Consider the following 24,899-nt stretch of genomic DNA (forward strand, 5'->3'; position numbering starts at 1 on the left):
CTACATTATCTTGCAAAGGCGATGCTCCAGGTCCAACGAAGAATCCCAAGCATCCGGCATGAGCTGTGCAGAGAGCATTGCTGGTAGTAGCCAGCGCCAGCTGGGAGGTCGTTTGTATACCTGGTAGTTTTGTTACGACCGATTTTCTACACCGAACCAATTTCTTAGGATCTTCGCCTCTATTAGCCCTCGTACGAGAGTCTTTCTTTCCTTTAGACCGACCGCGCTTTTTGGGCACTTGAATGACGGAAATCTCGTTGTTCAATTCGAAGCGGCAACGAACTTGTTTTGGTCAAAAAAAGTTTAATGAGTACTAAATTTTTAGCGATACGAAGTACAAAGTTTACAGCGGACGTGCTTTGTGATATGTTGTTTTTCCTTTTGTCATGCACATACGATCATGAGCTATATGCGTTAAAGCCATAGCTGGACTGATGCATGATTGGTGAAACCTCTGCAGTTTCTCAGGGCTGATATGCGGCGATAAAGTAGAGATTTTTCATTGACGTCAATGCCATGTCCGGAGTTTAATCAGATTCCGCGGAAAGGGGACCATACCCTGTTTGTCCAAAGCTACGTCAGTTTGGGAGTCAAGTTATACATTGCCCTTCCGGTAATACGGTCGACTGCTTCGATTTGGATACACTTCACACTACTGCTAGCTTCTACCGTAGTTGACCTGTTAGCATCAAATAAACCATATTAAGTACAGTAAGATACTTGGAAACAGAAAAACTAACGTCTGCTAACATTTTACAGATTTAAGGTTTGATGAATACGTACAAAACTCGTTTCACATGCCAGATCGATCTGCGTGAAATAGACTCTAAGTTAGTGTTATGCAGTATCTTACTTTATCCATTATGACATTAGTTCATCTTGTCACCCGAACTAGGATCCCTGAAAGTCTAATCAATTCCTATAGCGAAAGATCGAGTAGGTTATGTTTTCAAGTATGTAAACATTTAATTGAGCAGGTATAGTCGATATATAGAGATTTCCCGGCTGGCGATTGAAGGGTCACCTAATGCTGTCAGTAAAACAAAGAGACCTGTGACGCATTGATCGTCTTATATACTTGATCGTATAAAGCCGCGGTTTCTCGAGCAGTGAATCGTCTTCGCGGAGAAGAATACATTCGTGTAAAAAGTGATATCCATCGCGGAAAAGTTTTCAGCACGTAACAGCAAGTTAGGCACAGATTCAATAGATATATCCAGCTTTTACAAGGATGTATACGGGAAAATACTGACAGATTCAGTTTTACGCACGTTATGTCCATTTCTTGTTTTCTCCGGTATTTGTTTGCCCTTAAGCTCTATTACAGCGACAAAAGCCCAAGATTAATTGAGCAGCTCAGGTACATGACAGAAGGTTATCATAAAAAGATAACTGTTTATATCATGGACACCGATGCGATCTTTGAACCTATCCAGGAATTTCTTGGATAGACATTTAGACAATGATCTGTTCTTTTTACGGAGGATACCAGTCAAACAGTGCAACTAATCTGCTCAGCATCCACCACATAGAGAAAATCTTGATCAGATTCAACAATGTTGGTACTAAAAGGATAGCCGTGCTTCGTGATGACCAAGCCTTTTGCGATGCGTACAAATACAGTATTCTTTTTTCACCTAGTTTTGAAAATTTATCATCGATCAAACATGTAAAGCCTGAATCTGGATACTACACACCGTGAAGCTGATGGCCGAAAAATAGTATGGCTTCTCCAAAAAGTGTACTCTATTCCAGTTCTTCCTTCATATCGACATTGGTAGGGTATTTGTCCACAGATACATCAAGCTTGAGGAAAGATCCTGATGGGTTGCAAGGCTCGAAGCATTGATAAGTGTTTCCATTTACGAACAATCTTTCTCCCACTGTAACGCCTTGGCTGAAAGGTGGTAATGACGAAGGCTGTACCTTCTTTTGAGCTGGCCAGAGCTTCTTTAGCATTGTCATCAGAGAGAATTTGCGATAATCGTCGATTCTAGCTTTGGGCAGCGTTGGTCCCCAAATTTCGGGTGCGTTTAGTGTGGAGCTGATGGTATACATATATTTCTTTCAAAAGAAGAAGGCCGTATGCATTGCAATTATTTATTGCCGTGCTCAAAACCGCTCCCCCATCTTTGTTGATATAGAACAATGCTGTGTCCATATCTGCGTTCGTTGTCATACTCCATAATAGCGGTGCGAAATTACTTCCAAATAAATGCATTTCGTCGAGCCCAAAGAAACAAGGAACTTGGCAAAGGAGTACGGGATGTCAGCCCACGATTCTGTTTGGTAACGATGTGTAAGAATTCAAACTTTTAGCTTCAGCTGTCATTATCTTGTGCTCCATCCTCTTCAACAGCAGGGCAAATTGCATCGACGGGATTGAAAATCGTCTTCCTGTAATATTCGACAGCTTCCGAGCCGATTTGGTCGTTGTCAGCGTCAATCAGCGCATCTGGCTCTTGATAATCAAGAGCATACTCTATTTGCTTCTGTTGCACGGAGGGCTGTGGAGGACAGAAAGATGTGAGAAGTGAGAGTTTCGAGTCGCAAAAAGACGATTAGAGGAGGAAGCTTTGACAATTGATGTAACACAAAGATGCATCTGTTTCATCTCTTCTTTGGAAAATGATACCGGACAAGTATCGCACTCGCGCATATTGAGAAAACGGAAGAAGAGCAAAATGATTGAATGAGTTCTATACCAAAAAAGAAAGATGATGCCTCTGTTTTAACAATATTCTTTTCTCTTTCTTGATCTTCTCATTTTACGATCAATATGTCTGCCAAGGAAGATTGCGAGGAAGCCAAAGGTTCCAATCCTAATCTCAATAGCCTACAAGAGCTCGCAGAGGTTAGGCGTCAATTGACAACGCTATCGGAGGAGCAAGGGACCATCTCCACAAACCTGGGGTCTATAGACAATGCGCTCGCAGGAGTCTCAGAAGCGCAGGAGGAGGTCAAGAGTGATCTTCAACATGCTATCGTGGAGCTTCTCGACCTCAAACCGTTTTCCGGCCTCAAGGGTGGACTACAAGGTCCTGCTGATGCAAGTGAGTCCATGAACATCATACCACATCCAAGAAGAGCAGCAAAGAAGAGAGCAGATGGTCGCTCGAAGCGGATGAAGGTATCCATCGCAAGCATCATAATATAAAGTATGCTATCAAGTGTGCCCTTCCATAAGCAGAGGATTATAAGGCCTTTACTTATTACGATACCATGGCACGCCTGCGCAAGACTGCAATTCGGCTGCTTTACGACACTTCCGACAAGGAGAACAAGCTTACTTTGCAAACATGGGCACAGCTGCCAGACCTTCACAAGGAATATCTTATTAAAGCATTTGAAGCCGCAGTCAAGAACAAGGTAATGATTGACCTTGCCAGATGTGAAGAAAATTGGGCAGCCCGTCACTTGTTGGACGAAGCATGGAACAATTTCAGAGCAAAAGTAAACAACTGTCGTGTTGTCGACGAGAGCGAAGGCAACAGTGACATACCTACATCCAGCGATGAACAGTTCAGGTAAGCTTGCAATAATAGAAGCTACATTGCTACTGCTGACTTGTATATGTATTTCTGTAAGTGCATAATATCATATCTTAGAAGACCACTGACCGACTTTGATCAAAATCAAGAGTACGTAATCTCTATCCCAAAGGGTTCGTCGAACAACGTCCACAAACATGCTAATCCATCAAGCATCGATTTGTCTAGAGTAGCTTTGCGCCATAAAGATTCCATAGCATCCTTGTTATCTTAATAGCGACATATCCAAAAAAAGATGAATATCTGAAATATAAAGAGCATTGAAGACTAATGGTCCGGTTTCTTTCTGTTATTCGCTGTCATGTCTTTCTTGGTATATTCAAGTCCAATGCTAGTTTATCCTGATTGATTCTGGTCTTGTCATTTAGAGGTAAATGATTCAAAATGACCATAATTCATCGGACAAAAGTATTAACATGCATTCACCAGAATATCCTTCGATTTTTCCGCTGTGTAATTTGTCGACTGTGTTCTAGCTCCATCCATCTTTGATCCTGACGCTACCATATTACTACTGAAATATCGCTAGCAACAACACTTCGTCAGCAATTAATACTTGTGACATACATATCTCTACTGGTTTATTATGGGTAGCTGCTCAGTTCTCTGGCCATTTATCAGTAAAAAGGGGGATGACCCCTGTGCAACGTCGCATTCATGCAGAAACTCAGGAAAGTGCGCGTGACCTTTGGTCTTTATCCGCTCTCCTCCTCCATGACTACAAAGGGCCTCACCACGCTAGTTAAGAAAGTTGACTTTCCAGTATACGGCCTGGATTTCACTGTCAATGATGACATTGTGGCCGTTGGCGGGGGTGGTTCCGGGCGATCGGGTGTAAAAAATAAATTGGTACCGGCAACTGACAACTTTGAAAAGTTACCCGCAACGCTTGCTCATTAGAAGCTTTTACTAGATTGCCTTTGCCGTTAACGCTGCACGGGGCGAATTCACCGAGCTGGGGTCTTTGACGCTGCCTGAAGATCAAGATTGCCCAATGTCAGTAGGCTGCAATCCTGTTGTAAGTGGGTTTGTTGTCCATTACTTTGTAGCAAAATAATAACGACATAAATTCGTCCATCGGAAAGGAACCTACATTTGCAACTGGAATCAATGAATCTGAGGATAAGATAAAGCGAGGTGAAAATCCTGCTTGCAAAATATATAGTCTTGAGTCTGGGTAAAGAGACGCATGAATCTTTGCGGTGTATACAGGAAGCTAAGTCCATGTGCCGTCAGCAAAATCCAACTCATAAACTGTTCATCCGCGAGCACAAGCAGAAACCTGAAAGATTATCAGGTAGACATAAATTATCAGATAGCAACTCTATCATCGATGCTGACGAAGCCGTAGAAAGTTGCACGATTTAGTCCCCAGGGACGATATCTCGTTGCAGGATGCACGGACGGACGTGTTACTGTGTTCAAAATGCCGGAAATGACACTTTGCTTCCCGCCAGTGCGTTTCAATGGCATACAAGATTGCGATATCAATCCAGATGAGCGATACGTTGCTGTTGCCACCGCAAAGGCTTTGATCATACTTGCCTTGGAGGACGGTACCATCGTCCAAGTTATCGATAGCCCGAGATTGAATAAGCAGGTTGCCTGTGAATTTCGCTCTTGCAGGTATATTACGTACACTTGCAATCTCTAATATGAGTCAGCTAAACAAGGATAAGATACTCGATTGGCCGCCCGGGAAACTCACATAAATTATTTGCAGCAGTCAATCCTGTTACCCGTGGCAAAGGGTTCATATGCGTGTGGAATATTCCAAATCGCACAAATAGATATCCAATCTCAAGAGCAAAGACAGCCAGCGTATGCCGAAAAGGAATAACAAGCTTTTGCCTGAGGTAGATGATCAATGCTCCACTTGCCAATTTTTCTCGTCGTATCTTCTGAATATTTCTTACATAGCCCATCAGGGGATCTCCTTGCCTACGCGTCAACTGATCTCACCATTGGCCTTTTAGATGCAAAGACACTAACGGTATGCTAAAGGGTGCAACGTGCACATATTTTAAAAACGAGCTCATGTTTCGATGCAGCCAATCCTGCGAGTTAAAGAAGCACATGGATTCGCCATTACTAGCTTAGTGTTCAGCCGCTCTGGAAAGTTCCTAGCAAGTGCAGGAGCTGACACTCAATGCCGAATTATGATCATGCCAGATACCTTACAGACGGGCAGGTTCCGAGATAGTAACATATCAGCATATCCATTCTTATATAATGTTTTACAATTAGGGCCGGATTATTCGGAGCTGTTATTTGCAATGCTGAGTCTACCTTTGCTTATTATGCTTATTCACATCATTGTACAGCTAATTGGATAATACATAACAGACTTTAATTTTACCACATTTCTGGCTAGACTGCTCGTCTGCTGGCCATGCCAATGCGGCTTGCACTCCGGACTGCTCCTGTTGACTTTGTTGGACTGGGTGCATGGACGGTGGTTGATCTCTGCATTCTAGAAAAGTCGCTTCCAAAAATACTGTTTCGTTGTTGTTGTCCGTTTGAAGTCATCCGGGAAGGAATGGGTGACTTTGCCCTGGATGTTGCTGTCATGGGTATATGGCTCGCCCGGTTAGCAAGGCGGCTAGGGGTACGGAGAATACTAGTTTCTCGTGCTGTCACATTTGATGATGAATTTGCAGCTGCCGTGCTGGATCGAGTAGAAAGAGTGCGCTGTGGAGCAGGTCCGGTTGGTGGTTTTGTCATTGATGCCGGTGTGGGGATGTGTGACGCGCGTTTCGCCAGCCTTGAAGGAGCATGGCCTGCAATGCGTGAAGATGGCCTTGAGATAGAGGTATCGGTGGAGGATCTACTTTGTTGCAGCATTCCGGCTGTAGGCTGCAATCGTTTAGTGCTCTGGGTGGACAGCTGGCTAGCTGGACGAGGAGGTAATGGAATATGGGAAGTATTACTGTTGCCACGCAAATGATGAGAAGTAATAGTGATGGTGGATTGAGATGTAAAGCTATTTTCGCTGCTTTGGCTGCCTGATCGATGACGACCGTTCGATTTAAGGTAACCACTGTGGGATTGCTGCGGTAATGGCGATGTTGAGAGACTGAGTGATTGTAATCGATCTTCTACGCTACTAGTTTGCCGAGGAATAGGTCGAATGGACTGATATAGAACCGGACAAAAGTCAATGGCAGTGATTCTCGCGAGCATCCAACAAAGATATTACCATGTCCAGTTTCCAAAACTCTTCGTCTGAATCATCGAGATCAAGCTCTGCCAAGTCTGACAATGCTGTTTCATCATCCATATCCGACGCATAGTTGGCTTTTATCAAATCTTCGAGATTTACACTATCCTCCGAGCTTATTGAGGAAATTGATAGAGGCCGGTTTCTTCGTGGAACAGACTCGCTAGAATAAATAGCTTAATTGTCAGAATGGCTTGGAAAACATCCCGAGCTTCTTCGAAATGCTTGCCTGCTAGATATCGAACCACTTGTTTCAGGAGCTTTTGTCGGCGACACGCTGAGTCCAGTTCCGTATTCCTGCACGCCCAGCAACCAACCGTGTACTTTGCTGGTATCTCCAGGTCCCATGTCTGCAGAAGTTTCGAAAGAGCTTGCAGGATGGCAGCTGTGCGAATTGGTCATTTGGGACAATAGACACAAAAGTGAATGGAAACGCACAAATGTCGGAGATTAACAGCCACAGGTGGAAGGAAGACTGTACTCGATTTCTTAATGCGGTAGCCTACTTCTACGCACAGTTAGGGTCTGTCCACACCTCTTCTGGACATGTATGGAAATTTTATAGAAGTTTTGTCTTTGTTAAGAGCTACAGACGACGCTTTATTAAGTCGCAAAATAGACGTGGGTAATGCTCTACATTTTGGAAACCTGTATTTCGATGGTTAGGAAAATAAAAATACGTGTAGTTGACATAATCACATACTAGGAAAATAATTCACATCTATAATGTAGTACAAATGCGTGGCAGATGCCAGCAGCACGTCGAAGCCAAACAGCGTCAGTCCCTGCATGATGCATGCATTTTTGTAAGCTTCCCCCCTTACACATGACCCATTCTATTTCGTTGCAACGTTACCAGCTCTCGGTGCAGCTGCTGCGTTATTTTCTGGATCCGTTCATAATTAATCTGTGATTCAACTATTGTCCGCTCCTCCCCTAGACCGAATTCAATGGCGCCGTCTTGCGATACCGCCTCGAACGATTTTGGCAGTTTTTGACTATCGAATGTGACAGCCATGTCTATTAAGTTGGCACATTTGTGAGGACATGCTGATAATAATCTTATATTGGAATGTCTGGTGCCTACCTTGTGTGTTCTTCAAAGATGGACGCGTCGATATATGCGGCGTACCGTCAATCACATAGACTTTAATCAGCACACCGCTGTGAGGAATAAATTGCTGCAGGAAAACGGGTTCGTCTGTCCCAAAGCCTTGCACGCCCGCCAGTGCTTGCCGTGAGGGTATTAGTGTCATTTGATGAGCTTCTACTGATGAGCATGCCGATTTCCTTTTACAAACTATCTTTTACGATCCTGTTAAACAATATTTTCTTCTGCATCATCTTTTCAATCACCTACTGGAAACGGGATATCGAGAGATTGCATAGCAGGATCATACAGACTGTCCAGCGACACCGACCAAGGGACGTTGAACAATCTCTCGCCTGCATTTATAATTATCAAATGACATAGTATCCTACAGACATATCCCGACGACGAACTCACCTGTCGCATCGACGGCGCAGGCTTCAAGGCAAGCCGATATCTTTGCCCTGTCCAAAACCTTCTCTATATCCTGCCATGGATCAATGACCGGAATATGCGGATGACTTGAACAAAATGCCTTTTGTTCTCTGAATGTGAGCCTAAACCTCCCATCACCAGATGCTTCATTTATACACACACCTGGAAACGCTTGAAGCAGATCTCAGTCTCTTTGTCTCCTCGTAGCATTTTTGCATACAGATCTGTTACTTTGTGGACAAGCAGATCGATAGGTTCCTGCTCTTCTAGAGGTTTGCCCAGATCCAACAAGATCAAGCGAATGTTGGAGGCACTGATTGCCAAACGTTACATTCAAAAACTGCAACAGCCCCAATGCCCACGATCAATACCTGGTCATCTCCTGCAGCAAATCGAACCGGATTTGTGCCAACTTCTTTTCAGAATGAATTAATCCCACAGTCTTTGCTGCCGTCATTGCGATCTTTTTATTGATCTTGGGTGAACGTTACAGTTTGCGCCACTTTCTTTCAGTCTCAAAAATAAGCGCTCTCCACAGTTTCATGACAAACACTAAAGCCTCTTGATCAAGAGTCTAAACAACAATTTAGATGGTATGTTCGCTCAGTTATATCCATAGAACTTACCATCTCTAACTCTTTCACGAGAGACTCTGGGGTTTGCTGCCGCCGTACATTGTCGAGGATAAAGTTAATGAATTCTTCTTCTTCTTCACCAACCAATTCGACAACTTTCTTTGCAACAAACGGCTTGAGCTTTGTATTGACGAGCTCGTCATCCAGCTGGTCCCATTTGACGGACCATTGCCATAACTCCTGCTCGGAACTGGGTATAGATTCGATCAATTCCTTTACTAGCCGGACTCGTTCTTCAGGATCCATGTGTGACGATTCATCAAGCATAACATCGTCTCCGTAATCCAACGGCACGAGAACGCGCCGTTTCTTACCGCCTGACTCCTCATCCTCATCCTCGTCGTTACCACCCATAGCCGAGATACGTTTGATTGGCATATTGATATTGAGCTTTGTGGGTTTAAGGGCGATCTTGCCCTCTTGTGGTCGTTGCTCGTTTTCATCCCGTCTTTGTGAACGTTCCATTTCTTCTCGGTGTCGTCGTTCCTCTTCAATTTCTTGAGCTTCCAGACGTCGATCTTCCTCATCTCGTTCGTATTCACGTCGACGGACAACCTCTCTATGTTTACGCCATTTGGCCCTAATACAGAATGAATAAATCTTGCTGGCAATTCTTCGCTGTATCCAATGTATACCTATTCACATAGTATAATTCTTCACCCCGTTCCATTTCATATTCGTCATCCCATTCTGCAAGTCGCTTTTCCCAATACTGGCGTTCCCTTTCTCTTCGTTCCTCTTCTTCTCGTTCACGCATGATACTTCGGTGGTAGTCACGCAACCGCGCTGCTTCTTTGCTTTCCCAACGTTTTTCTTTCTAAAAATCTTACTCAGATACCACTCTTTACACACCGGCCATCTTTGGGAATATTACCTGTTCAAATATGGCCTTAATATCTTCCTGCCGACGTTTTTCTCTTCTGCGCTCCAACTCCTCATCGCTCAATTCGTCTTCATCCTCCACGTCGTTGCTATGTTCTGTCGGCCCACGTACAAATTCTTGCCGAGAGCCGTATCTATCTCGACGTCCACGACGACCACTCTCTCGATATTCTGATTCTGGTGATTCGTGTTCTCGAGGCTTTTTATGCTGCTGTTCGGCTTCCTCTCTTTGTTTCTCAAGCACTCGCTGTGCTGCACGTTCTTTGAAAAAGGCAAGCTCGCGATCAAGTGTTTCGTCATCCAACTCTCGAGGCTCCGCCATTTTCGTATCTCCATCTGCATTTTCTGTTTCGTTCGTCGTTTCCTCGCTGATCTCGTTCGTTTCGGTTTCGGCTTCTGGCTCCTTTCCAGAGTTAATTAACTCGACATATTCGCGAACAAAAGTGAGCGCCTGCTGATCTTTTTCGTCGTCTGCCTACAAAGGTACACAATACCCATTATGCCTCTGTCCTACACTCGTGGCGGTAATAATTGATGGAGTTTACCTCTGTTCGTTGTTTGGTTGCCTGATACTCATCTAAGTGATTTCGGACATTATCGTCCGCTTTGACCTGGGAATAGCAAAAGCAAGGAATATTAGCATCGTTTGCTAGCTCAAACTATCTATGTTGTAATTACAATAAGTTTCTTTTGTGTCTGGCTTCCGTCGGCTGCTGTCAGGACGAGTCCTTCGTGAGTATTTTCTTCGCCACCGAGTACTTTGAGAGCTCGCAAGACGCTTTCAGGGTCCTCGTACTCTGCAAAGCCAAATCCTTTTGGTTTTCCCGACGGATCCTTCACTCGTTTCCAATTGACGAGAGAGCCACACGCCTAGCATTAATGGTGTCTAGCTCTTATCAGTTTTCGTCGTATTCAAACTTTTTACCTTGAGCAATTTTTCTATCCATGCATCGCTTACTCCAGGCGCGATCGCGCCGACGAACAAGGTCGTTAGCTTGTTTGATTCAGTACCCTGAGGAGGTCTGTTCATTCCCATCGGTGGAGCACCGATCTGCTGTGGCATCTGTGGTCGTCCGTGTGGCATATATCCACCAGGCATATGTCCTCCTCCGTACATTGGAGGCCTTGGTGGACGGAAACCAGGACCTGACGGTGGTCCTCCGTAAGGTGCTGGTGGACGGTATCCTGATCGAGTAACTAGTGAGTCTTCTGTCCACAATGTTAGCAGCTAAGGAGTCATGTACCATATGGAGGCCGCTGGTAAGGATCCATGTGAACGATCTATTGACTACAGCTGGAGGAGAAAAGAAAAACGGGCGCTGGGCAGCCTATTGTTGCTCTGGGTTTTCAATTCTCCTCTCTCTCACTAACTCCCAATGTCAAACATTTATGCTCTTGAACCACACACAAAGTAAGCTACTACTTTACGCATTTTGCATCTGGGACGAGATTCGCTGACATGAAATATAGTGCCAAGGTGATCTTACATACAACAGCTGGCGATGTCGAGATCGAAATGTGGGGCAAAGAGACACCAAAGGCCACGCGCAACTTTATACAACTATGCATGGAAGGTTACTATGACAATACAATATTCCACCGTATAGTCCCAAACTTTATCATCCAGGGTGGCGATCCTACGGGCACTGGCCAAGGTAGAGTGCTACTCTAACCCTCCATTATATTGAGAAACTTATGGAATATATAAAGGCGGCGAGTCGATATACGAAGAAGGCGAGTTTCCGAATGAGTATCATTCTCGGTTACGATTTGTTCGCCGTGGACTTGTTGGAATGGCAAACTCGGGTGAAGGAGATAATGGCAGTCAATTTTTCATCACGCTTGATCGCGCCGATGAGCTGACGAAACAGCATACGCTGTTTGGACGGGTAAAGCCTTCACTGCTGTAGGCATTCAGGCACCATAAATAACGCAATTCTTAGGTCGTGGGTGATACGATCTTTAATGTATTGAAAATGGGCGAAATGGAAATTGACGAGAATGAGCGACCATTGTACCCGCCGCGTATCAAATCGACAGAGATAATATTGAATCCATTCGATGATATTGTTCCCAGAATCACTGAGCGTGAAAAGAAGATCGCAAAGGAACTTGAAATGCAAAAAGCACAGCAGCAACAGGCCAAGAAAAAGAAGAAGGAAAAAAAGTAGGAAATAGAACCGAGTGTCAGTAGATTTTTGACTCATCAGGAAATAACTAGGCAGTTGAATTTGCTTTCTTTTGGAGATGAGGCGGAAGAAATGGAACCAGAAAGTGCTCGCGAAAACAAGAAAATGAAGAGCAGTTATGATTTCCTTCCTGATGCACCAGCACCAGAAAAATATACAGCGCCGCCGGTTCCAGTACACCAACCACCAAAGTCAGAATCACCTAAGCAAGAAGTATCAAAGCGCGTTGCTATGGAAGAACGATTGTTGCCAGTCCGTGAAGAGACTCCCGAAAAGCAAGTCATCAAGGAGCCCGTCACCAGGTTAATAGATACGTCAAGATTAGCTATAGATTTTATTGCTGATTGATTCTGGACTACTTTTAGAGAACAGAGCGAGATAGATCGTTTGAAAAGCGATATTCGGAAAATGGAGCAAGAACGACGGGATGAAAAGGAGGGCAAAGTGCCTGAAAAGAAACAAAAGAAGAAATCTCTGGTCGAGTTGGAACGGGAGAAGTTTACACGACGAGGAGCAGCGACAACCGGAGGTGCGAAAAGTAGAAAAAAGATGCAAGACGATGTAAGTCTTGGTATTCAACAGTAGAGACACAAAAATAATTGATTGAAATGAACCTTTGCAGGCATTTTCTCAGCTTTTAGCATTTCAAAAGAAATTATCGAGCGCAGCACCGGATCCAGATGCTGAAAGGGAAAAGAAAGATGAGAAGCTACCATGTGAACTTCATTCGATACCTGGCTGTGAATCTTGCTACGACACGTTTAAAGATCCGGCTGACGAAGAAAGTGACCAGGGATGGATGACACACAAACTCGTTTTCGAGAAGGATTACAAAGGAAAAGATTTGATGCAGAGAGTCGAGAATGTTGATGATTACGTCGTTATTGACCCACGGTCACGGCAAGCACAAGCGGAAAAAGAAGAAAGAGAGCGAAGACAGGAGAAGAAGAGCAGAATCGGCGAAGCTTTCCGGAAAAGAGATAGAGGACGAGACTACGACGATGAACGTGGAAAGAAATATAGAAGAGATGATTACAGTCGATCAAGTCGACGTAGGTCAAGAGACGACTATGATCGAAGTCGGCGATAGGAAATAAATAAACTCCAAGACTCTATTAATGAGTTATATGACAAACAGCATGCTCTACATAATTACAAGGATGTAGTCAGTTTGATCAGAAAGCTAAGATTGAGAGGACGACGTTCCATGATATTCAACTGTGATGCGAAAACCCGAATTTCAGCTTATTTCACAGGGAATGCGGTGCATCCATCTGTCCTCCTGGTACGGTCCCACTCGTCCGAAACTCAAACACTTTGTCATGCAATCGCTTGTGGAAAACAATTTGTATTTGAATTGGTATAAGCGAGACGAAATTAGCGTTCATTTTGCCGTCCTTTCCCTTTCGCCAACTTTTTTGAAGCCAAGTTGGAAGAACTAGCTTCCTCTTCATTATCTATGTCGGTATTGTTGCGTTTTGTGCCACGGTTGGTTGCTTGAGCGTCCGAAGACCCTTCTCCGGTATCTTCCTTTGCCTTTCTATCCTCCTTGGTTTGTGATTTTGCCGAAGCTGTTGACTCTTCAGTCCTGTCAGCTTGAGAACTTCCAGGATCGTCTGCGGAGGACAGTCTAGTCGTAGAACCGGTGGTCGATTGGGATCGAGGTCGGCTGCGGCGGAAACTGATATCTGCAGCTGCCAATACTGAGCCGAGAAAATGGTTGATTAAGCTCATTCCCTGTATTACACGTGCCGTACGCAATACTCGTCGATATAATTGTACATTGTCCTGGCGGATCACTGTAAGTCTTTAGTGGCCATCAAGTGTATATGTAGCAGCTTACCTCATTAGATACTGTTTGGTCGCCTTCCCGTAACGCATCAGAGACTTCTCTCAGTCTTGGTATGACGTCCACCATAAGATTCGATAGTTCATCCAGAACCACACCTACGGCAGCTGTCTGGCTGGATCCGTTACTCCGCAATCTTGATCTTATTTCCTGTGCCTGTTCCGGTGACGAAGTTGATGCAGTTGCAATTCCCATTATACCTATCATCCAGTTAATTATGTGTTATCGACTTGATCCTGTCTTTTACTCACCTTGATCTAATGGAGTGTCCAGTATCCTTCTAACATTCCGTATGCAACTCATTGTTCGCATCAGGCGGACTTCAACTGACGGCTATGTGCAAAATTTAGTTGGTTGCACGCATGCAACGTTGTTTGCAGGATCAGCTTACAGGAAAAGGCAGACCAGCAAATGCTCGTCCCTCCGGACTTAGGGAACCCAGATCTGAAATGCTTCTCGATCCCAGACCAGCTTCGGATGGTAATCTTGGTATAGTTGTGCTTGGCGAGTTTCGTGCTGCTCGTGTATTTGATTGATTGCTCTACATCTGGTTTAGTAGCTAGTAAAAGCATTCTTTCCCAAATCAATACTCACATTGGGTGGTTCTCGCTCCCCTGTAGAAGCGGTTGATCGGTTTGGACTGTTTGCTGGCACTCCTCCGACACCCAGTGCTGCTCCGAATCCATCCATGAGAGACGATAACTGGGTTCCATTTCGTTAGTAGATATTTTTATTACCGTTTCTCAGATAACTCCTTACCGGACTCGGGTCCCCAACATCGACAGTTATAACAGTATATCCGCCTTCCAGCATTGGAAATCTTCCTCCAAAGGTAGGAAACATACGAGGAAACGGTAAACTTCGTCCAAATGGTCGTCGGTTGTCATTCTGAGCTCGAGGTTCATCTATTATTGTTTTTATCAGTTAATGCATTTTCCTCCTTGTAGAAATCAATGTACCATTGTTCGGATTCTGGGGAGCATCAGCGGGCCGGACTACTAGATGAACAACTTTGCCGTTATCGAGATTCGCTACATAAGAGTGAGATTAATAATGCTTGCCTAAGCAACCCAATGTAGATAAATGCAATTGCAGCTTATTTTCAAGAGTCCTCCGTAACATTCCTCGCCTCTCACTGCAACTTTGTTGCGTAAGGCACGAGGATGCAGGACAGAGTGCTGATCGTCTTACTGCAATCGCATAATGTCCACATACCATAATCCGCCAAGGTCTTTTCATCCTTCAGAACTCTTCCTTGAAATATGAGTCGCTGGCGTCCACTTTCTACTTGAAATGCAGTCTGTACGGCTTGTTTAAGGTCTAAGACTGATGCATCTCGAGAAACTCTGACCGGTTTCGTTTGTTGCTCCAGAGATTTGATGTTCAATGCAATGACATTCGGTGGTAAATCGGTCGTATCAGTGCTATTAGGATCTTGTCTCATCGAAATGTCGTTGTTCGATGTCTGGTTGCTCTCAGACATGATCACGGTAAGAGAAAGGAACGACTGCAGTTTTCGAAGTAAGGCCACGCTATGAAAACTCCGGTCTTGAATGCTCTGCTCTAATTTGAACATACGCTGAAATAAATTTGGACGCGTTAATCTTTGGCGCCTCAATGCCTGGGTCCAAGTTTTGTACGAGGCAAATGCTCCAATCCTGAAGTTGACAAGCCGAGAAAAGAAAAACATATGTATGACTTCCTCAGAGCATTGCTTTATTGGGTGAAAAGGTGTATATAATGAAAAAATTTTAAATGCAAAGGATAATTCCTGGGATCTCGTTTCAATTAATTAGGATTATCTCAAGCTTCTTAGTGGCTAAGCTGATACGATACAAAAGAGCAATGATAAAGCTTTTTGTACACCTTTGCGTTAAAGATTATTATCATTCATTCAAGCCTTCATATTCTACACACGTAATGTTTATAGACATGGACGAAATAAATATATCAGATTATCGAGATATTACAATAAACGCTTGGCTGAAGCCACGTACCTATTTATTTCGCCTTTTTCCTGAAGTTTCGGCAGAAGAAACATCTATGGCACTCTCGTTTGGTTAGGAAGGTAAATGAATGTCTTTGTTGCGCTATATGCAGCATACATTTCGTCGCTGTTTTCTGATTCTGGGTGCCTTCCTTCTGCGTCTTCATTGCTGTCATTATAGTTATCCTCAGCTCTTTCTAGATTAAGGAATTTTGCAATGAGATACGTAAAACAGATCCACTAGGGAGCACCTAGGCACTTACGATTTTGTCCTTCCAGTACTGATAGCAATTGCCCCACTTGTATTGTAGCAACCATCTCGCAATCCAACTGTTGATGCATTCATGCATATGTATGTCTACCTGCTTACTAGCACTTTCCAAACATGTCACAGCGATTTCTTGATCTGTGCTGCTGATTTCAGAACATGACTTACTGAAATTTTTCCCTGGAGATCAAGCACGTAATCGATTTACAGTATCCTGCAAAGGAGGCTTCAGGTTTGCCATAGCATTATTAGTTGCATTTTGATTGCCGTCAAAGAATTCATCCTTGAAATACTTCATGAGCATTCTCGTATTGAGAATCTTTGCTTTTCGCTTGTTATTGACGATGTCGTAGGGTCTTTCACGAGTACGTTTTTTCTGTTGTACTTGATCTATTTGACAAAGCTTGCTTATGCTCTTCAGAATTGGCAAGTGGTTCTGAACTGCTAGCAAAGGGGATGTATTCTTTCAATTGTTCTTTTATCGCCTGAAGCCCTGCGTTCGAAGGTGCGAAGTTCTGTTCTAAGTTCCTGTATCTGTTCTGATTGCTCGTCTAGATTTTCCTCCATTCGTTTGCTAGTCTCGACTAGCTGACTTACAAGCGTAAAAGCCGCTTTTGTACTGGCTGTATTTTTCTGTTGCTTTGGAGGCATTTTGTGGAGAAAAACAATAAGAAAGCACTCACTCCTAGGAAATTCAAAACTTTGAAATCCTTCTTTCAGCTTTTCTCTCTTTCTTTATTATTTTTTTTCGTCCCCTCTAAAGGCACGGATAGCGAAGCGGCCAGACCAACAAAAAGCTCAAATTGCCGAAAAGGCATAGCAGCTTTGGCTCTGATACAGCATACATTCCATGTGGAAGGTGCAAGCAGCCTGTTCGAAAGGATCTGTTTCCTAAACACTCAAAAGCACATTATCGTCGTCTCAATGAAAAGAACCTTTCCCTACGCCAAATTCCTGCTCCAGATACCAGGAACGAAAATCGCCCTCTCGGTGAATCCTTAATCAGACGATCTTTAATGACTGGCGAGGGATCGACGCGACAATATCTGTCTGATCAAGATTATATATATGTGACATATGGGATGACAGCATTTCTACTGAAGAGGCCGCCGATGCAAGTTTATAAGAGACAGAGAACGACCAGCATCACTGCATAACAGCAGCCTTACGTCCTCAACAGACTGTAATATAAATAGGCAATGAAAATCTCAATACCCATTCAATGAGGGATCTACAAAGCGATACTATCCACCGAGTTCAGACTTCCTTGCAGACATCTGCTTCATCTCTGGCAAAGTTCTATACGCTTGATGTCAAAGCATCCTTATCATCAATTACACATTCTATCGCTGTCAAACTGCGGAGCATCGCCGTTAAGTACGCTTTACCATGCGCTGCGCATCAGGAAATCGTAAACATTTTCAACAAAACGATAACAGGTTTTTATCCCGGTACGATAGATGACAAGTTGGATAACGTGTGACTTATACGATTTAACAATTAATATGTCTAATTTAGATCATGAATACTTACCTTCAACATACGTTAGCCAAAAACTCGTGACCGGCATTTACCCTATTCAAGCAACGGTATATGCTGTTTGCAGTAATGGCTGTATGCTTTCGTGAGCGAAGATGATAACAACATATGTAAATTCTGCAAATCTATTCGGTATATCTCTGAAAACTCATCAAGGAAAACACCTGTAGCGACAATGCCGTATTTGTCTCTCGGAGAGCAATTAGCATTCATGCTTTACGATCAGGAAACGAGAGCCGCTCTTGCCTATCGACATCGATAGCGACATAATACCGGTATCTATGGGGACATGCTTGACGATGACCTCTTTCAGAATGAACACCATGTTGCGCTTACGCTGTATATTGACGGTTTCCAGCCTTTCGATGGCTCGAATCGTGCAATGACTATAGTAGATGCCGTTATTCTCAATTTTCCGCCTTCTATGAGGTAATTTTATGACCATGATGCTGTTTGATGATAAGTTAAGTCTGGCCTGAATAGATATAGGAAAAGAACATGCTTCAACTCTGTCTTATTCCGGGGCCGAATAAACCGGAAGACTTATGGCAAGCTCTTTAAAGCCTATATTGAAGGAACTTGAAAGTCTATTATCGGTTGGAATGCATGCCAAGTTGGATACGGGTCCCTTGAATGATGGAAGGAAAGCAAATAGTGTTGGAGCTAAAAGACCATTCTATTTTGATTGAAGTTCACGTTATTTCTGCTGGCAAAAGCATGCTTTGGTAACTCTTATTCGACATACTCATTACCAATCTGGAAGCCTTCAACGGTACACCACGTCGCATCGTTTTCTTCGGGAACGAAATACATTCCAGTCCCACCCTCTGGTCGTTCTCCAGCAATTCGGCAGATCTGGCAACCGGAATATGACATATGACCCGCATGGTTGATGATAGCTTTAACGGCTGGAATATCACCGGTGGCAAGTAACAAATGCACATTGACGTTAACTATATTGCCAGATTTTGGGGATGGGATGAAAATGCACCTTCTCGGTCATAGTGAGAGCCATCAATTCTCCAGTTTGATCCAAGGGCGATATACATCAGATGGCACTCTATAAAACAAGAATCCCTTTTTGTGAAGCCAGAAGTTCTGAAGAAATAATGAGCGACATTGAAATATCGAAGAAAAATATAGCCACAGCATTTCAAGGAACCTGGAAATCCTTTTTGAACAGATCGAACACCAAAGCCGTGGACTGGTTGGATTTCTTGTTACTCATTGTTCCAACCATGCGGCGCTGTGCACCTTGTAATCAACAACCTGCCTCGGTCCGAATGTCGCAAGAAGGAAAACTATCTCCAACCTTTGGTGGACGAGCTCGAGAAACTCTTCATCGGCATTGATATGAAGGCCGCAAGCAATACTAATGTCAAAATCCGTGCTGCTCTCCTGATTGTTGCCTGCGATATTCCTGCTGCAAGAAACGTCTCCGGGTTCACGGGCATTCGCTCATATTACGCCCGCCACAAATGCAACATGCAGCTCCCCGCACTAGCAAACAATCCCACACAAAGGGACTCTTCGAACTTCGATCAAGACACTTAGGCACCACGAATGAAGCAGGGTAACGCCGAAGCTGCTGCACGGTGGAAGGCTGCAACATATCCGGCAATGAGGCGAGCCATTGGACACGAAACTGGCACACGGTGGTCAGAATTTCATCGCTTACCATACTTCGATCCCGTTGCTTGCACCATCGTGGATCCCATGCACCACCTCTTCGCCGGCACTGCCAAGCGCATGGCTGATCTTTGGCTTCGCTTCCCAGACACCATCGATTCCAACAAGCCCTTGCTAACAGATAAGGACCTTCAAGACATGGAAGCAAGCCTGCAGAAGATCAAGCTGCCCCCAGAATACCAAATATCCATAAGCAAGATCGCTTCTCGCTTTGCGTTCATGACTTCAGACGACTAGAGGATATGGACGGTTGCTTTGTCCCCACTGCTGCTCAAGGCACGCCTGTCGACGCGCCATTTATAGAACTGGATGCATTTCGTCCGTGCAGCCCGGATTTTGACCATGCCGTCCTTGACACGAACGGATGCCGCCATAACACACGATCACCTTTTGGACTTCTGAAAAAGCTGTAAAGAGTTGTATAAGACTCCAGAAATCACGCCAAACATGCACTTGCATGGATATCTGCTTGAAACTGCTCTGAACGGTCCCGCTTTCGGCTACTGGCTATTCGGCTTCGAGCGCTATAACGGCTTATTAAAGAACGTCCAGACGAACAAGAAGGAGCGATTCGAGTCGACTTTCCTGCGCCGTTTCTTGTGCGACAACCAGGGAGCTGACATTCTGCGTGTCCATTTGGTGTTGGAGAAGCCATTGCCGACCTGATCGCACCTCCGAAGCCTCCACAAGTGCCACAGATTTCGATTATACAGCTTTCCTAGAAGCATCTGAAGGCCTGACACCAATATTATACAAGGGTTTCGAGCCGTTACCGCCATTTACATATTCACTAAGCATTGGTACCGAGGTCTTTATGGACGACGACCATTACAAGTGCCTGGTCGATTATTATAACGACGTATACGGTCCGCACTTCAGATCAGCATACAAATCCAGCAATGTCGGACGTCCCAGCAAGAAAAGCACAGTCATCGATGTCATCCAAAAGATGCCTACGATCGATATCCTCGGTCAACTTTTCATTTCAAAGATGTCTCGGCACACTGTTACCAGTGCATATGTTCAAGTCCGTTCACCAGGCGCAAAACGAAGCCAGGTTCGAGAGCCGACCTTGCCAAGTCTTGTACTTTTTCAAGCACACCCTCGTATACGCAGGCTACAGCGTTCCACACTTTTTCGCGTTCGTCCAATGGCTCAAACCATACCCGCAAGAATGGCCATCCTTCAGCAACTTAGATCCAAGTCTGCACATATACCAGAGATCTTTTGCCGCTTTTTCCAAGGAGTGCATCGTGCCTGTACACAGACAGTACGCAGGTGTGGGAGTACAGATCCTGGACAGCAACGCCTGTGCAATCATGGATCTTCCTCGAAAGATTAAAGTCAGCGATCATTAAAAAAAAAGGTATATCCAATTTCAACGTACATACTAGATGTTTACTCACATAACTGCATTCTTATAGATTCTTATACTTTTTACCAAGAATACCTTTGCATACTTTCCTAGCCTCCTTTTTTCCCTCTTTTTTCCTTTCTTATATTCCGTTATATACAGTCATTATTACATATATATCAACTAGAATGTTATTTTCCACATAATAGAGCATGTTTTATACAAACAATCCATGACTTCTATTTATTTTGCTCATATGCATGATATATTTTGAATGCCTAGGCTTGTCGGCAGCATAAACTGATACAAGCGAACGATGATCGTCTTGTCCGTATTCATTCATACAGCTTTTTTTCTTCGCTTCCTCGTAGTCGCCCGCAACTGAGTCGAATGAGAATGATAGAGTGTTCAAATCCCTGATAGCGAAAAAAAAAAAAACAGTTCAATAAGTAAAGCGACCTGAGTAGTTGCGCTGAGAAGATATACGAGATGGTGTTTCATAGCTGCATTCCAGCTTCATATCGTTTGTAAGCTGTCCAATGTAAGCCTTCTGTCGCATATGGACATACGATGAAGATCGAAGGTGTTCTCGTCGTAGTATCCACCGCTCGCCAAATCGACTTTTTTTTTTTCAAAAAGCATAGTCGCGCTTACAATACTTCAAAGGAAACGAAGCCTGTTCGAAGTCAAGAGTCGTTTCATTTGCAATCGCCTTTCTTGGAGATCGCTCAAAGCACAAAACGTCAGTCACTGTTCACACATCATGCGGTCGCAAAACCGGTGATAACGCAATATCTCTAAGTCTCTTTTATTCATAATCGCCTGTCAAACAAGAGTGCACGTTAGTTTACTACCTCCGTAGATGAATTTCCTTACTTGCAGTAAACTAATCGTAACAGCAATAAGAAATTTGAGTTTTGTTTTGTGGGAATCTATTTATGACGCATGAAGAAGTGTCGAGAAATAACGAAGTCCTTTCTCTCTCCGCAAGACAAAATTCGTCATTTGGTTAAGGATCCAACGGAATGGAAGGTTTACACGTAGAAACTGATGGAATAAATGAATAACATCAAGAGGGAATGGATGAGTGAATGTGGAACGGAAATGCGTGGAACACAACTGAGGTCGACATAGAGGAACCATAAGTGGTCAGATAAATTGGGCAACATAACTGAGATAATTGAAAAGATTTGCATGGCTGCAAGTAGGAAAGGGACGCGCATATATATGAAGGTGTCACGTGGCCATGGTGGTGGGTGGTGGGTGATGGTCAGTGGTCACGTGATTTATTGGCCAGAATAATTAAATTCGAGACGACGAAGCATCGTCTCGCCGTGATAGTATAGTTTATAGTTCTTTTATTCTAGGGCGATGCCATGGCCGCATAGGGCATTGTAGGCTGCCTGTTGAGCGATTGGGAGGGGGTATATATAATAAAAAAATCTCTGTCGAAGGAACCAAGAGGAAAAAAAGGTACGGATTTTACATGAATGTCGGGAGTGCGGAGTTACATGATGATAGGGAAGGGAGAGGAGGACAAAACTCAAACTGAGAAAAACCTCCTAGGAAAGAGAGGATAAAAAGAAGGAAAGGAATGGGGGAGACATCAGACCATAACTGGCAGGAGCTGGAGCAAATGAAGACGAAGGAGTACATCGGGGAAAAACGAAGTACATATCACGTAGGGTTAGCGGGAAGTGAGGTTCTGTAAACCCCCCCTGGAAAAGGGTACCAGGACGGCCGTGATAGTATAGTGGCAGTACATTGCGTTGTGGCCGCACTGACCCTGGTTCGATTCCAGGTCACGGCATGGTGTCTATATGCTCTTGCCTTTGTAGCAAACGCTTTTGACCATTTCTTTTTTAGTCTCTTTGTAGTGTCGTGCACGAACCTCGTTTATTATCTTTTTCGTGTTTTCGCCGCTATACGGTCGCCCTTTTCAACGCTTTATCCTTTTGAAATTATCTCCATCACACAAACCTTCGTTTATATACCTTAGACTTTCCCTGTGTTGAGATTACACTGAATATCAGAACATATAAATATCCTTAGACTCAAAAGAATAAACCGACACTTAAGCACCTGGTTTGATCAATGTTCAATAATGATGGAGATGGTACAACAATTAGAACTCCCTCTTTTACAATCATCTACTGGTAGACTTAATCCTTTGCTCCTTATTCCATTAGAAGCACCTATCCAAAGTCTCATAGTATTTAACGTTCCCCTTCTCGTCCAAATATTTCACATATCTGTGATATTACATACATCTGCAGCAGCTAGAAGATATATTGTCGTATCCGCTAGTGACAATCACTAGTCGCACCCACGTACATGATCCCTCGCCAGAACATTCTAGTCATTAGGACTCAGTACAAAGGACTTCTGATGTATGGTGACACTGCCGAGAGCGGGATCAGTAAGTTATATTGCGTGTGGCACATTCAGAGTTCGAGTTTAAATATGGAGCGCTATTGCAATCGTAATAAAAGTTTGATTCAATCTCACTGGATTTATTCCTGTCCCCACTTTCTACTGTTATTTTCTGTTCCTACACGCACTCGATTGCACATATATGTATCCATCACATCTTAACCAATAAACCATAGAACCAATTTCATGACATTATACGTTATTCCAACTTTTATTCATTTGTCTTCCTCTCCAATTACAACTACATCATCAGTTGACCTTGCTTAGTCTAGAGAAAGTTCCACGACGCAACGCTGCTTTGCAGATCGTAGGAAGCCCGAAATGGCATCCAAATAAAGTTGTTTATATTTCTGCAGAAATATTCCTGCATTGGAAAACTCAATTGCCCAAATGCTTGAATGATCAGCAAACGATATGATATGATAGGAGTTTAACCCGGCTTGAAATTCGCAAAGAAAATATTGCTTATTTCGACACTCCCAAGAATGCTCAATTGCCTGCATGTCTTTAATCTTCGCCAAAAGAATGAATCTGCCGCTGATTTCATGAAAAATACTTGCAAAAAGCAATCGAGATCGGCATTGAAACCGATACTCGCGTCCTCATCCCGCACATGATCAAAGGTCTAAACACTGGAGCACCGCAGGAAACTTCATGCTCGCAAGATATGGCAAGCGGTTTAACAAGATTTCGTTGCAAGAAGCCGTCAACTTCCTGTCAGAATTCCAGCTCGATGACGAGCAAAACAGAAACCGTGACCAATATTTACAATATACTACTCCAAGATTTAGCACGCTAATCAAATAGCCACGCACTGCATCAAGCAAATCCGAACACCAAAAGGGTCCCTGCACATATTTCAAACGCCCGTACACGGAAGTCCACCGTTGCGAGCAATATAGAATCGCCAAAGCAGCAAGGGCTGCTAAAGGAAAACAACGCATTGCGCGGTCGGCCAATAGAGATGCCATGGACCTTAAGGCGCTGAACAACATGCTTCCATGTAAGTCCAAACTGAACGTAACCTGTTCAAAGGTCGAAGCTATAAAGGATGAAGTGCTGATACCGGTCACCATAGAATCGCAACGCATACTTGCGCTTCTCGACCCCGGCGCAACTTCTCATCTATAGATTATGACTCCACCAAACGGCATTAAATAAACATCGTATGGCTGACCACTTTAGTGAAACTTGGTCGCATAGGCGTAACCGAACCATTGGGTGTCTGGTATAATGGTCGGTTTATTCGTCATTCGTTTGAAAGTCATGCACTTGGCAATTCACAAAGTTGCTAGCATTGGCACTGATCTCACACCTTCGTTTGGGATCGACGATCGAAACTCGGATGAATCAACGTAAATGGAGGTAATCGACGATGAGTTGACAGCAAACGACTCGCCCGCTGGTACCAAAGAAGAGCCACACCACCTTCATGGCTTCGATTCAACCTTCTTTGGAGTGGAACAAACAAGTTCCAAATACATCTCTGTGTACCTTGCCGGAAGCTTTGGTGCAAATTCCTACACCTCTCGGCGTCGTCTGTCATAGGTCCCAGTATCATATTGCTGACTCTTTATATAACATGGTGAAAGATAACATCAAGCTATGGCTCGAAGATGGAACCATCGTAGAGATCCCCGCAAATGCAGACAATAGTTGGAATAACCCTTTAGCATTGGCGCAAATGGCAAATATACAAGAAAGAGACCTTGCCTGGATCCTCGCCTTATCAACCAGCATCTTCCCGACGACCGTCATCGCATTCCATTGATCGGAGA

The 24,899-nt window shown here is 43.9% G+C and overlaps 15 protein-coding genes and 1 non-coding gene across 16 annotated transcripts; 9 read left to right on the forward strand and 7 right to left on the reverse strand.

Annotated features, from left to right (window-relative positions):
- Positions 1 to 1,746: 1,746 nt before the first annotated feature.
- On the reverse strand, positions 1,747 to 2,058 carry VTP01DRAFT_4924 (uncharacterized protein; the record flags this gene model as incomplete). The annotated part of the gene is made up of 1 exon (XM_069383659.1): positions 1,747 to 2,058. The coding sequence occupies one exon, from the start codon at positions 2,056 to 2,058 to the stop codon at positions 1,747 to 1,749; it is 312 nt and encodes a 103-aa protein (XP_069244338.1).
- A 263-nt stretch (positions 2,059 to 2,321) lies between these two features.
- VTP01DRAFT_4925 (uncharacterized protein) lies at positions 2,322 to 2,659 on the reverse strand (the record flags this gene model as incomplete). Its single annotated transcript, XM_069383660.1, has 2 exons — positions 2,322 to 2,507; positions 2,636 to 2,659. 2 exons carry the CDS (start codon positions 2,657 to 2,659, stop codon positions 2,322 to 2,324), a joined length of 210 nt encoding a protein of 69 aa, XP_069244339.1.
- A 120-nt stretch (positions 2,660 to 2,779) lies between these two features.
- On the forward strand, positions 2,780 to 3,765 carry VTP01DRAFT_4926 (uncharacterized protein; the record flags this gene model as incomplete). The annotated part of the gene is made up of 3 exons (XM_069383661.1): positions 2,780 to 3,130; positions 3,202 to 3,527; positions 3,609 to 3,765. The coding sequence occupies 3 exons, from the start codon at positions 2,780 to 2,782 to the stop codon at positions 3,763 to 3,765; spliced, it is 834 nt and encodes a 277-aa protein (XP_069244340.1).
- Positions 3,766 to 4,208: 443 nt separating this feature from the next.
- On the forward strand, positions 4,209 to 5,887 carry VTP01DRAFT_4927 (uncharacterized protein; the record flags this gene model as incomplete). Its single annotated transcript, XM_069383662.1, has 9 exons — positions 4,209 to 4,400; positions 4,465 to 4,569; positions 4,637 to 4,728; positions 4,788 to 4,848; positions 4,903 to 5,177; positions 5,231 to 5,407; positions 5,472 to 5,544; positions 5,603 to 5,738; positions 5,799 to 5,887. The coding sequence occupies 9 exons, from the start codon at positions 4,209 to 4,211 to the stop codon at positions 5,885 to 5,887; spliced, it is 1,200 nt and encodes a 399-aa protein (XP_069244341.1).
- A 34-nt stretch (positions 5,888 to 5,921) lies between these two features.
- VTP01DRAFT_4928 (uncharacterized protein) lies at positions 5,922 to 7,173 on the reverse strand (the record flags this gene model as incomplete). Its single annotated transcript, XM_069383663.1, has 3 exons — positions 5,922 to 6,686; positions 6,751 to 6,934; positions 7,001 to 7,173. The coding sequence occupies 3 exons, from the start codon at positions 7,171 to 7,173 to the stop codon at positions 5,922 to 5,924; spliced, it is 1,122 nt and encodes a 373-aa protein (XP_069244342.1).
- A 184-nt stretch (positions 7,174 to 7,357) lies between these two features.
- Positions 7,358 to 8,753, reverse strand: VTP01DRAFT_4929 (uncharacterized protein; the record flags this gene model as incomplete). Its single annotated transcript, XM_069383664.1, has 8 exons — positions 7,358 to 7,419; positions 7,475 to 7,556; positions 7,628 to 7,791; positions 7,859 to 8,075; positions 8,132 to 8,217; positions 8,279 to 8,396; positions 8,459 to 8,609; positions 8,668 to 8,753. 8 exons carry the CDS (start codon positions 8,751 to 8,753, stop codon positions 7,358 to 7,360), a joined length of 966 nt encoding a protein of 321 aa, XP_069244343.1.
- A 30-nt stretch (positions 8,754 to 8,783) lies between these two features.
- Positions 8,784 to 11,085, reverse strand: VTP01DRAFT_4930 (uncharacterized protein; the record flags this gene model as incomplete). Its single annotated transcript, XM_069383666.1, has 8 exons — positions 8,784 to 8,870; positions 8,923 to 9,511; positions 9,567 to 9,748; positions 9,806 to 10,288; positions 10,359 to 10,424; positions 10,492 to 10,683; positions 10,739 to 10,998; positions 11,058 to 11,085. 8 exons carry the CDS (start codon positions 11,083 to 11,085, stop codon positions 8,784 to 8,786), a joined length of 1,887 nt encoding a protein of 628 aa, XP_069244344.1.
- Positions 11,086 to 11,189: 104 nt separating this feature from the next.
- VTP01DRAFT_4931 (uncharacterized protein) lies at positions 11,190 to 13,092 on the forward strand (the record flags this gene model as incomplete). The annotated part of the gene is made up of 7 exons (XM_069383667.1): positions 11,190 to 11,224; positions 11,284 to 11,468; positions 11,524 to 11,702; positions 11,757 to 11,980; positions 12,035 to 12,304; positions 12,368 to 12,563; positions 12,625 to 13,092. The coding sequence occupies 7 exons, from the start codon at positions 11,190 to 11,192 to the stop codon at positions 13,090 to 13,092; spliced, it is 1,557 nt and encodes a 518-aa protein (XP_069244345.1).
- Positions 13,093 to 13,379: 287 nt separating this feature from the next.
- On the reverse strand, positions 13,380 to 15,334 carry VTP01DRAFT_4932 (uncharacterized protein; the record flags this gene model as incomplete). Its single annotated transcript, XM_069383668.1, has 8 exons — positions 13,380 to 13,790; positions 13,846 to 14,051; positions 14,103 to 14,184; positions 14,243 to 14,392; positions 14,446 to 14,553; positions 14,611 to 14,756; positions 14,811 to 14,882; positions 15,067 to 15,334. 8 exons carry the CDS (start codon positions 15,332 to 15,334, stop codon positions 13,380 to 13,382), a joined length of 1,443 nt encoding a protein of 480 aa, XP_069244346.1.
- Positions 15,335 to 17,328: 1,994 nt separating this feature from the next.
- VTP01DRAFT_4933 (uncharacterized protein) lies at positions 17,329 to 17,734 on the forward strand (the record flags this gene model as incomplete). The annotated part of the gene is made up of 2 exons (XM_069383669.1): positions 17,329 to 17,557; positions 17,625 to 17,734. 2 exons carry the CDS (start codon positions 17,329 to 17,331, stop codon positions 17,732 to 17,734), a joined length of 339 nt encoding a protein of 112 aa, XP_069244347.1.
- A 113-nt stretch (positions 17,735 to 17,847) lies between these two features.
- VTP01DRAFT_4934 (uncharacterized protein) lies at positions 17,848 to 18,532 on the reverse strand (the record flags this gene model as incomplete). Its single annotated transcript, XM_069383670.1, has 2 exons — positions 17,848 to 18,120; positions 18,398 to 18,532. The coding sequence occupies 2 exons, from the start codon at positions 18,530 to 18,532 to the stop codon at positions 17,848 to 17,850; spliced, it is 408 nt and encodes a 135-aa protein (XP_069244348.1).
- Positions 18,533 to 19,208: 676 nt separating this feature from the next.
- Positions 19,209 to 19,571, forward strand: VTP01DRAFT_4935 (uncharacterized protein; the record flags this gene model as incomplete). The annotated part of the gene is made up of 1 exon (XM_069383671.1): positions 19,209 to 19,571. One exon carries the CDS (start codon positions 19,209 to 19,211, stop codon positions 19,569 to 19,571), a length of 363 nt encoding a protein of 120 aa, XP_069244349.1.
- A 210-nt stretch (positions 19,572 to 19,781) lies between these two features.
- On the forward strand, positions 19,782 to 20,531 carry VTP01DRAFT_4936 (uncharacterized protein; the record flags this gene model as incomplete). The annotated part of the gene is made up of 3 exons (XM_069383672.1): positions 19,782 to 19,975; positions 20,025 to 20,391; positions 20,451 to 20,531. 3 exons carry the CDS (start codon positions 19,782 to 19,784, stop codon positions 20,529 to 20,531), a joined length of 642 nt encoding a protein of 213 aa, XP_069244350.1.
- Positions 20,532 to 22,427: 1,896 nt separating this feature from the next.
- VTP01DRAFT_t13 lies at positions 22,428 to 22,498 on the forward strand. The gene has a single exon. It is a non-coding gene; the product is annotated as a tRNA-His (tRNA).
- Positions 22,499 to 23,734: 1,236 nt separating this feature from the next.
- On the forward strand, positions 23,735 to 24,252 carry VTP01DRAFT_4937 (uncharacterized protein; the record flags this gene model as incomplete). The annotated part of the gene is made up of 2 exons (XM_069383673.1): positions 23,735 to 23,875; positions 23,929 to 24,252. 2 exons carry the CDS (start codon positions 23,735 to 23,737, stop codon positions 24,250 to 24,252), a joined length of 465 nt encoding a protein of 154 aa, XP_069244351.1.
- Positions 24,253 to 24,553: 301 nt separating this feature from the next.
- Positions 24,554 to 24,892, forward strand: VTP01DRAFT_4938 (uncharacterized protein; the record flags this gene model as incomplete). Its single annotated transcript, XM_069383674.1, has 1 exon — positions 24,554 to 24,892. One exon carries the CDS (start codon positions 24,554 to 24,556, stop codon positions 24,890 to 24,892), a length of 339 nt encoding a protein of 112 aa, XP_069244352.1.
- Between the last annotated feature and the right edge of the window lie 7 nt (positions 24,893 to 24,899).

This window comes from Rhizomucor pusillus (assembly GCF_041956525.1).
Source record: "Rhizomucor pusillus strain CBS 183.67 unplaced genomic scaffold VTP01scaffold_2, whole genome shotgun sequence".
Taxonomy (NCBI): domain Eukaryota; kingdom Fungi; phylum Mucoromycota; class Mucoromycetes; order Mucorales; family Lichtheimiaceae; genus Rhizomucor; species Rhizomucor pusillus.